The 11,601-nt window shown below is 37.7% G+C and overlaps 1 protein-coding gene across 1 annotated transcript; it reads right to left on the reverse strand.

Moving 5' to 3' along the window:
• Nucleotides 1–1,405: 1,405 nt before the first annotated feature.
• On the reverse strand, nucleotides 1,406–7,885 carry Smp_078780 (dihydropyrimidinase related protein-1 (M38 family); the record flags this gene model as incomplete). Its single annotated transcript, XM_018799158.1, has 5 exons — nucleotides 1,406–1,705; nucleotides 2,470–3,825; nucleotides 7,485–7,595; nucleotides 7,634–7,707; nucleotides 7,740–7,885. The coding sequence occupies 5 exons, from the start codon at nucleotides 7,883–7,885 to the stop codon at nucleotides 1,611–1,613; spliced, it is 1,782 nt and encodes a 593-aa protein (XP_018650974.1). The 3' UTR covers nucleotides 1,406–1,610.
• Between the last annotated feature and the right edge of the window lie 3,716 nt (nucleotides 7,886–11,601).

The raw sequence follows: 11,601 nt of genomic DNA on the forward strand, positions 1-11,601 counted from the left end.
TAAGTAGTAGTATCCTTTTTTAATGAAGTGATATAACTTATATACATATTCACTTAGTCACTATATTTTGGCATAAAATTAAAACACAGTTATCTCACTTTTGGGATTATTACAGTGGGACAAGCCTTGTTAGATGTTACTACTTGATCCCATCACGCCACTTACTGTTATTGACAGTCAGCATATTGTGACATATTTAAATTGGAATCAGACTTGCTACATAACCTCACTAGGACAAGATAACATTGGATCATTTATATGAACGCAAGCAAGAGTTAATCGGGTGTAGAAATTACACGACGATTGAGCAAATGCCTCATAAGCATGAACTGTCGTACTTTTGTGTAGCGATTGTTTCTTAACTTACATTTCAAGGAGAAAGCATAAAAAGGGGTAACTGTTGATAGAAAAGTAAATACCATTCAACAACCTGATACGATATACAAGGACCGAGCCCGACTACCAGAAATCAATTGATTAGAGAATGAATGACCTACAAACTAATTGCCTCCAATAGCCTATGAAGTTTTGCGGATCATGTATAATTATTTTGTACATAACATGACATATTATCGCAAAGAAGAACTATCATTCTAGCTGATAGGCTTTCCTTTGATGTAAACCAGTCATTCTCGTAGACACCTGGCCACATCATATCATTTATCTATTAATACTTTTTTTCATTAATATTAACAGTTGGGATTTCGTCTCACCGACCACAATCTCCCTCCACAACACAACCGGACATTCCTTAACTATCAACTGGAACTAAACGAGGAGGTGAGACAAATTTGGGAAAGAACAACGCACAGTGGTATGCACCAGTAAAAGTAGTCCATAATCTTACATATGTTAATTTAATTCTAATCTGGTAAATATATTTGTACCATGGTGCTGCATAATGCTTGAAAATGAATTCTTATTGGCTTTCTCACACACATAAAGTTTGAGTGTGTTTGTAAAATAGGTGTGCATCCGTACCCCAGGGTGAGGCGTCGTGAATTTGGGGGTTAGGTCCCAGTAAGTTAGGTCAAACCAACTAACAAGATTGTATTGATTGACAGACTGAAGGACCTAGTACTATCTTGATGTTAATAAAAATAAGATGGAATTAATCTCAGGTTAATTCAAACAAAGAAAAACATCAATTCGTGATTGACATGGAAATACAGTGGTAGGTGATGCTTGTAATCCAGAAAAAAGTGGTCGGACATTACAAAAAGCACAGTTTGAAGTAGGCCGTGCATTTTCACCAGTCTCTGGAATAGTAACCTAAATTAATGTGCAACTTTGGAGGTTTCTACGTTAATACGTTGTGATTGGAAGATTACAAAACAAGGCTTTTTCCATTACATTTTTAGAACTATGGAACAATCAACCGATGGAAATGTATAAAAGAGTAACTCGTAATTAAATTTATTAGATTGTTACTTAACAAACAGTTTGCACAACATTAGTGGTTGTTTTAACCAAAGAAATATTAATTAAGACACGTAAAAAGTTAAAGAAATTTGGTTGATTTAGTTGAAATGCACTATGGGAATTACTCGAACTGAAATATAAAGCTAGAAATCAGAAATGTAGAAATTAGCATGGACAATGAATCTTTTTTATTCGTTTGACCAAAACGCATTCGATGAACCACCGGGAGGTTGAGCCGTTTTAACTGACGTGTGTATTTTTCTCTGACCAGGTGGCAAGGCCACTAAAAGTATTTTTTAAAAATATTTAAAACAAGCGATGTGAGCTACAAATAATTTGTTAGTATAGAGTGAATAAAAAGTTATTCAACATAGGCTTCATGTTTTCAGTATTTACATGACGACGGTATTCTTAACATGAGACATTGACGACTGTGTTTGTTCATCTCTCTGAGATATTGTTACTTGGTAGAGCCGCTGAGTTACAAATGTAGTATCTTTACACAAAAGGCACACCAATAAAAGTTGTTAACCGAGTAATTCAATATACAGTTCGACCATTTTCATTTCACTTTAACTACATAGTTCCATAAGAAAGTGATACACTTAAGATAGTCATTATAATTTTGTGGTTTAACGAAGATGTCACGGAAATAGTTAGCAGACAACTAGCGATAGCAAGTGATACACACTAGGATTTTCTAGTAATGCAGGCATTTGCTTAACCATAGACCTATTAAACTTAGACTTCAGTTACTTTACTGATACTGACTCTAATTATCCCCAAGTTGAAACATTGAAAAGGTTTAGGGGTTGGAATACGATAATGTAGATTTTCGGATTATGATAGCATAAGAGTCAGTGGACACATTGTTGTTTTTATGGGAAAGACGGGATATGGTTAACAGCAGAATTCATGATGAGCGCCCCGTCCTGCTTGGGACTCATCAGCTAAATGTACTGGCATCCCGGTGTTCATACTTAATTTCTTGTCTGCTTTTTGATGTGTGCAAAATCAAACTAAGCATAGCATAAAAAATTAACTAACCTTTGGGTACATTATCGTAATATTCTTTCCGAAAGTAATAACCTTCCTTGTTATCATTTGAAGCTTCAGTTGTATTAGAAACTGCATTTCCTACGTATGGTTCGCGTTGGAGCATTTCAAATTCGGAATTGACACTTTTTTCGACTGCATCGACACGAGCATACACATAATGAGAAAATGGTCGACAAACGAGTAGTTTCCCACAGGTGGAAGTGTTATTTGAAAACTCGCTATTCTTAACAGCAATATGACCACGTAATATAACCATTTCAGGGCCCGACTGATAAGAGGTGTTAGAAAATAGGTTAGGAACGTCATCGGGTAAAATGTTTTTCAAAATCTCTTGCTTATAGGAGTTTGACCAAATTAATATATCGGCATCGGAACCTACTTCTATTCTGCCTTTCTGAGGATAAACATTAATTAATCTTGCAGGATTAGAACTAGTTACTTTGACGAACATACAAGGATCCAAAAATCCACTTTCAACCCCAAAATGCCATAAGGCAACCATCCTATGACCCAAAGATGCTATACCACGAGGTATGTGTACAGCATTTTTTGATCCAAAAGCTGCGCGAACTGCAGTGGTTATTGCCCGATGACCTGAACCAACGCAGACCAAGTCTTCAGAGACGAGGTGAGTCAGCAACCTTTGGCTAAGATAAGTATCTGGTCGTAATGGAGGGTCACACATGTAACTAGCAGCAACAGCCCAATTCTTTGAATGGGTTAACACGTCGTTCGAATGATCATCACAGTTCATCAAAGAAAGAGGAACAGCTATTGCGGGGATACTAGTTTGTCCAAATAATATGCCTCTACACATACGGCGCTGTTCAATGAAGCAATTTAGTGCTGCTTTACTATAAATTCTAGAAATTAAAACTGGACAACGAAATCCTGCATATTGTGAAAACAAAGATCCTTGCAATATACTATTTGCTTCAGCTTCTTCCGGTGAAATCAATAAATTTACTTCTGGACCAATATCAGGAAAATTGATTTGCACATCTGAGGATAATTTCTGAGATAACGACACAGAAGTAGCTGCTTCAAGCATTGGCAACGCTCCTAGCTGTCGGCAAATGTTTAAGAAAGAACAAAATTCTTCTTCATTGATAATACACTGTTCATTATCTACCATAGATGAAGATTTTGAACCCACACGAACGGAAAATAACACCACTCCTTTATCTCGAACTAAAGTAATTAGTTCGTTGTTCGTTTCTGATGAAAAGCCAGCCAATCGCAAGCATACACCATAATCGCATGCTAGGTTTTCATGGGCTGATGATACAAACTGTTCATATGCGTTTATTAGCGATTCCCCAGGATAAGCATTAACCGTGTTTACTAAGGATAAAATAAATTGGATACATATATGAAAACTCAGAGCGAAATAAAATAAGTAACCTTTATTTCTCCAAAAAAGATGTGATGAGTGACTTTTTCTTTAAGAGTAATAAGAGGGTGGTATTTAAAGGAGCATATATAGTGGTAATCTTACCAATACATTCATGTTAACTAGTCTGTTTATTTGAACACATAAATATTAGTACAAAGGGGCGCTGAATACATATGCGCCATACATGTCACTTGATTTGTGTGTGGGCTGCGATACTGACCGGGTTCCTAAACCGAAGCAAGTGGTTTTCTTGGGGGGCCACACTTGGAGCCCTCAAACTAAACGTCTGATCCACAAGGCAATGGAACAACGTCAGGAAGTTCAGTCCCATGGTCACCGGTGACCAATAATTGGTTCACGCACCATTTGTTCCCTCAGGATCCTAGAGCTCATGTAAACCATCGGTTTGGAATCAGGGTTTTCCAAACTCCCCTAGGTGAATCCTTTATATCTACTAACCCGGTTAAAGCGCCAGATATTAGCTTTTCGTCCTCTCAATGTGGTAAACAACACCCCCGCCGTGAGGCAGTGAGTGGGACTTCCCTAGCAGTGGCTGTATACGCTTGGCCATGTGGGAGCATTTCGAGGAGAGCTGACTCTCCACACCCTTGGCCGTACCAGAGAATTTGGGGGCAATATTAATTTGCCTTCATGTTAATAAGACAATAAAGCGATCTAACGATTTTTATGACAGCCTCAATCAATCAGCCACAACGTGGGACCAGGCACACATATGCATCGGTCCAAGTTGCCATACCTCATTAGCACAACAAGATGAACACCAAATTTATAGAAGTAGTTATATATAAAAGAAAGGTTGTATAAATGAGTATAGTACAAGAAGAAAGAAAGATATGAAACGAATTTAATCTCATAGTTTAAGGGAAGAGAGGGAGTGTATACAACTACGCCATTGAGATCGATTCTGCGCCAAGTCATATAGAGTCTCTAACCATTAGTTACGATAGTCAGGCGGACTCCAACCACGTTGTCTGCATCCACCAACATGGCTCAGACTAGAAGTTAGTGACTTCTAGCACTAATGCCTTGTTTTGGTTTGGTCGCCCTTAACTCTCTTCCAACCATCCCCTATACTAGTCAGCATTGAGTGTCGTGGTAATCAGTGTACAGGCATATGTAACACATGGCCCAACTATCTCAGTCGATGAAATTGACAACCACATCAACTGATTTACTATCATTTCTTAATATCCCGTGTCTAACCTCACTATTACTTACCCGGTGATCCCAGAAGATGCTGCTAATATTTCTAAGACATCTGTGGTCGAATACTAGTACCTTACAAGTATCTCTTCCTCTTAATGGCCACGTTTTGCAGCCGTACAGTAGAACAGAACGAACTGCTGAGCAGTATACTCGTCCCTTAATTGATAGACGGATATCTCGCCTTCACCATAGGTGACGTAAGCTGGCAAAAAGCAAACGAGCTTTTTGAATCCGTGCTGAGATTTCATCAGACACCAACCCGTTAGGGTTGATCAGACTTCCAAGATAAGTGAAGTTCGATTACTTCACTCCCTATCCTTAGTTCAGGTGTTGACGCAGGTCAGTCCTGGAGCAACAATCTACATTTAGAGGGAGAAAACGCATCCCAAACATCCTTGCATTGTTACTCAGTGCTACCAAAAGACACTGCATTTTGTCAGCATCTTCACCAAACAGGACTATGCCATCTGAGTATCTCAAGTCGATAAGTAGACCTACTGGTAGGAGATCAATTCCTGAAAATTCAGTCGACGAGAGCGTCATTTCCAGAAGTAGGTCTATGATGAAGTTAAACAAAAATGGGGATAGTGGACAGCCCTGTTGGACACCACTTGAGGTTGTAAATTCAGATGACAGTTCGCCATAAGCTCTGACTCGACTGGTAGTGTTCGAGTAAAGAGTCTTAGCAAGGTTTATGTACTTCTGAGGAACGCCTTTTAATGACAGACACTGCCACAGAACCTCTCGGTCGACAGAGTCAAATACTGCTTTTAAGTGAAGACTATCATTGTCAGACGCCGATAAGCATGCCTGTGTTCTAAAATCTTATGAATGGCGAATATGTGGTCGATGCAGCCACAACCATGTCTAAAGCCAGCCTGATTTTCTCATGTTTGCAGTTCACGAGTCATTGTTGGGCGCCCGATAATTATTGAGGCTGGGTATTTTAGTTTTATGACAACCTGAAACTAATCCCTATGTTTTTTACTCGCGACCTAAGTTTCAGATAATGACAACCCTAAAGGCTGGTGGTGAGCTTCACATTAACAGCAGTTACACTGAGTTGTTTGCTCTATATTACTTTATGACTATGAGAATTAGACTTTTACGATTTAGGAAATGCATAGTTTACCAATAACTGACCATAAATATCTTCAAATCACTGATCAGACATAATGGAAACACTAAGTGAGTAATGCTTAAGTCGAGTAAAGTACTGAGTAAGGATGGCGAATGGATTGACGTGGTTGTGAATATTCATCGACTACGGTGATTTGAACGGCTTTTTTTGCCCTCTGCGTTAATCAGTTTAAAGTAGCCAAACTATTAACATACATTAAGTCAGGAAGCATGCTACTTACAAACTCTGAAAACGATCACTAAAGGCAACAGGGATTACCACTGCTTTGATTAAGAGAAGAGAATAAGCAAAAGCACTTGTACAGTCAGTATAAGAAGTCGAACTGGCAAGAATAGTGTAACTATACTATCCTTAGAAGCCACTTTACTTGAGCATCTTAATAGTTGATCTTCAATACATTGCGTACTTTATGTAACCTTCAAGGTCCCTGTTACTTCACCTCTTTCTGAAATATGATCGGTATTCCAATTATTTCATGGACTTCGGATTTACAGCCATATTAACTGACTCGTTCTTTGTATCTAACATTACCTTTTACCACAGATGTACTTCGTAGATTCAGCAAACCAAAACACTATGAAAATAGGGTTTTATGTACGAAATTCTGAGCTATGTATCCTATAACCGCATTGTACGACAACACGGACCATCTACTTCCTTAGGTAAACACTAAGGATAACGAGACATCTCAAGTCACGTAGACCACAAAAGTTCGAAGGAGCTAAGTATCATTAGATGTCTGGTGGTAACCACCACACCAGATATGGACCAACTCAAGTACATCAAACCAACGAACCAAGTTTCGTTTGTCAGGTATTACTTCAAACAAATTCTAGGCGGTTGGACAGCGCGAAAAAATCTGAAAGCACCTTTTAAAAGTTGGGCTGATAAACAATGATACAAAAAGTACTGTTAACGAACTTAGCTACTTTTACAGTTCGTCTATTAGATTTATAACGCTTGTTTAGGGCTTTCACTGCTTACTTTCATTGATTAAAATCGATAGTAAGTAGTTTTAACATTTCGAAACAAACTTTGTGGATAGTGCACCACTGAACTTAATAGATTCAGCAAGTTTGAGAATATGATTATCGTATATTTTCTTACTAGCCTATTATGTAACTGTTTGAGGGATAACTTATTTTCTCTTAAATTGTGAAACAATACCAAAAAGCCTAAGTTTTATATTATAAAATTAATTTACGTTTGTCAGTTATGGGAATGAAAATATCTACATACCAATTGTAGTCGTACCACCAAAAAGAGCTGCTTTTCCTGCAGATAAGTAAGTATCAGCTATAGGGTCATTTGAGGTTGCGACACCAATGTGACAGTCCAAGTCAATTCCACCTGTTGGAAATCGTAAGTGATTTAGATTAAATACATACCAGGTAATAATAATTTATTATTTACGTCGATAATTTCTGTTCCGTCGGGGTAACTAAGGTTTTCACCAACAGCCCTATGGGTGAGAAGTAAGCGTACTTCACTTACTGAATAACACCATTCTCAACTAAAACATCTGATTTGAAAGACACATCATGGTTCACGACTGTACCTCCTTTAAGCAAAAGCGGTTTGGAAGTCTTTAGAAAGTCATAGTTAGGAATCAAAAGCCTTACAGCAGAAGCTTCCGGCATCGATGTGGATATGTCCGATCAATACAGCTAGATAATGAGCCCTAGCTCCATTCCTTATGATGAGCGAATCATAAGCCAAGGTTACATTTGGGTTGCTTTAATTGGTCACAAACTGATGCATACAATTTAACGAACGAATCATAATAGGCTTACAGGATGACCTTGAATAGACAAACACGGTTGGTTTAATTGATTTGACAGATTGGTGTTTCAGATAGGACACGCGTAAATGACTTAAATGAATCAGAGTTACGTGGTATCCACATCGTCGCTGCCTACAGGTGTCCGCCTTCGATTATGTAGGACAGCTGTGCTCAGTATTTTTCCTCAATGTTTGTTGTACATTTGAAAAAAGTTACTAAAATTACTTCAGCTCGCATGGATTGTTCAACAAAAAGTGATTATTTGGTAGTTCACATCACTGATTGATTTCAGTTAAACAGGGTGTTAACCAGGATGTCTTGGACGAGTGCATTAACAGCTATCCAGTTCTTCTCTTGGATTTCACTAGTTGTCTAACTGATTTATACTATGTAATTTAACAATCTCCTATAGTAGTAATAATTATTTGACGTTTATGCAATTAGTTTACATAATTTCGTTCGTTCTCTATCAAATTATTTGACTTCCTAACTCCTGAGTTTTTCCTGTTACGAAGTTTCTATTGGTTTCTTGTTTGTAAGAAAACTCGGTGAATGTCTAATACAGTACTTTGTAAATTCCATTACACACAAAGGTGAAGACATCATGTGTTTCTGGGATGTAGTTTACCTTAAATATGAATTTAAGTTGTCATGCTCGATGTAGAGAGTTGTATCTATTAATAGAGGATTTTCTAGAATCTGCTTGGTTAAAAGGTAACATTTGATTGTGTTATTCAACTAATCCTTAATTTGTGAATGAATTAAGTTGCTTTTTTATACAAAAAAAACGGAATTTCAAATAATGACTCAGAGGAAAAAAATGACTGAACTTGTGGCCAAACCCTATCTACATACACGTCCCCAGTAAAAATCAATACTTATTCATTTTATCGTTTAAGATGTTAAAACTATATGTTAACCATGAGCATTGAAAATTTTTAGGCCTTATTGATCCACTACTTTTCATTAATAGTTCATTATTTGGATGAAAATCGATTGTTCTTACTTGTGTAATTGAGTTGGATTATTGATATATGAAAATGTACACTAAACAAGTGATGACTTGTAAAAAGAAAACATGAATGTTTCAAATAGTTTTTTTTCATTACCATTTCAAATTCTTATCGATTAGTTATAAGGGTAGAAATAAGTCACATTACAATTTTAATAGAAACACAATTAGAAAAAAACGCTTCTGCTTATTAAGCGCCTGTTCATTCAATGTGTTTGAAAAATTATCCCGTAGCTGTTATTTATCCACAAAATTGTTTGTTTCTTTTTTCGCTATTATACTTTCTTTTTCTTGATTCTTAAGGTACTGACTTGGTTAGTGTCTGTTGATGAAACTCAGTTATACTAACGAAAGAGCACTATTTCAAACTTGAAAAAAATGATTGTAGAAACTAAGAGTTCCAGTTAAAACATTATAAATAATGACATATCAAAGAGGGCAGTAAAAATTACTTTTAACCCCTAGGTCCTCTGTCTATCATTACCTGATAAATGTGACTGAAATAGGTAATCTTAGTCAACATACCGCATAACATGACAATTAAGTGTTGTTATAACTAGGTAGAGTGATTTAAACAACTTTTAATTCGTCTCTATTTAACTAACTTATTTAATAGTGTCAGTGGTGGCGGTAAAAATGTACCCATATCGTTACATTATTATTCCCAGACTTCTATGAACATACACTACGCTGCGCTTACTTACACCTGTTACTTCTAGTGAAGCATAGGCCGCCGACCAGCATTCTCCTCCAACTTTGTTCTGGGCAATACTTTTCAGTTATTTCCAAGTGCTATTAATTCATTTGATGTCTTCCTTCAATCCGCAACCCAGTGTGTTCGTTAGTCTACTTCTTTTCAGTTTCATTGCAGGATTCCAAGTTAGCACTTGCCTCGAGATGTGGTCTGGTGATTCCCACAATGTATATCCTATACACTTCCAGCGTCTTTTCCTAACTTTTTCTTCAGCTGGAAGCTGGTTTGTTCTCTCCCACATTAAACTATTGCTGATGGTATCTGGCCAACAACTGACATTGAGTATCTTACATAGACAATTGTTTATGAATATTTGTACTGATTTGATGATGGTTGTGATAGTTCTACAAGTCTCAGCTCCGTACAATAGAACTATCTTGACGTTCGTATTGAAGATTCTGGCTTTGATATTGGTTGACAATCGTTTTGAGTTCCATATGTTCTTCATTTGTAGGAATGCTGTCCCCAATCCTTGCCTTCACATCCACATCGGATATTCTTTGTTCATTGATGATGCTGACCAGCTACGTAGGAGTTTCCGCTCGTTCCAGAGTTTCTTCATCAAGTGTGATTGGATTGGTGTTCACCGTGTTGTATGAGGGGATCTTAGTTTTTCTCCTGTGTATGTTGAATCCTCCTGCTCCACAGACTGCTGCTACACTGACTATCTTCACCTGTATTTGTTGGTGTGTATGGAATAGAAGAGGTGGCTCATCTTCGATGTCCAAATCGTCTAGTTGCACGCAGGTTGTCCATTGTATTTCGTGCTTTCCCTCAGATTTGGGGGTCTTGATAATCTATTCAACCACTAGAAGAGAAGGCGGGGAGCAGGTAGCATTATATGACTCCGGTCCTCACTTGGAATGCATCTGTCAGCTGTCCTGCATGCACAACTTTGCAGTGTAATCCATCGCATGAATCCCGGATGATGTTGTACTTCATAATGTCGAAGAAGTTTCCATAATGTTCTCCTATCCACACTGTCAAATGCTTTCTCGTAGTCAAGGGAGTTGATGTATGATGATCAGTTACATCTGACTGGTTGTTCATAGATGATCCTTAGTGTCGTGATCTGGTCTGTGCATTACCGATCCTCACGAAATCCGATATCTTGGTCTCGAAGTTGAGCGTCTACTGAGTCTTTCGTCCGATTCAGCAACACTCTATTGAAACCCTTTCCTGGAACGGATAGTAGAGTGATGCCTCTGCAGTTCTCACATTCACTCAGATCTCCCTTCTTTGGTATCTTGATGAAATATCCTCTTTCCCAGTCTGTTAGAACTTTTTCTTTCTCCAAAATGTTTCTGAATGCCATAAGGAGCACCTTTGTGCTTACCTCTATGTCTGACTTTAGCGCCTTGACTGGTATGTTGTCAGGTTAAGCTGCTTTCTGACACTTGATTTGTCTGATGACCATCTTGATTTTTTTGATTGTTGGTGGAGTGACATCTATAGGAAAGTCTGTATATACTGCTTCGATATCCCGTGGATTCAAATGAGTTGGTTTATCCAAGTGTTCCACTCATTTGTTCCTTTGTTTTTGAATCTCAATGATTGGCTAGCCTTCTTTGTCTTGGACTGGTCTCTCTGGTTTACTATATCTAACCTGCAGTTTCTTCGCTGTCATATAGTTTTTCTATATTTCCTTCTATTACAACTTTTTTCACTGTCTCTGCTAGGTCTTCCACGTATTTCTGCTTTTCATCTCTAATGTTCCCCTTCACTTTCTTGATTGCGTCTCCGTATTCGATCTGTGTCTTGAATTTCTCTGCTTTTGTTTGACTGTTGTTAATTGCATTATGATGTT

This window comes from Schistosoma mansoni, chromosome 3, assembly GCF_000237925.1.
Source record: "Schistosoma mansoni strain Puerto Rico chromosome 3, complete genome".
In the NCBI taxonomy this organism is placed as follows: Eukaryota; Metazoa; Platyhelminthes; class Trematoda; order Strigeidida; family Schistosomatidae; genus Schistosoma; species Schistosoma mansoni.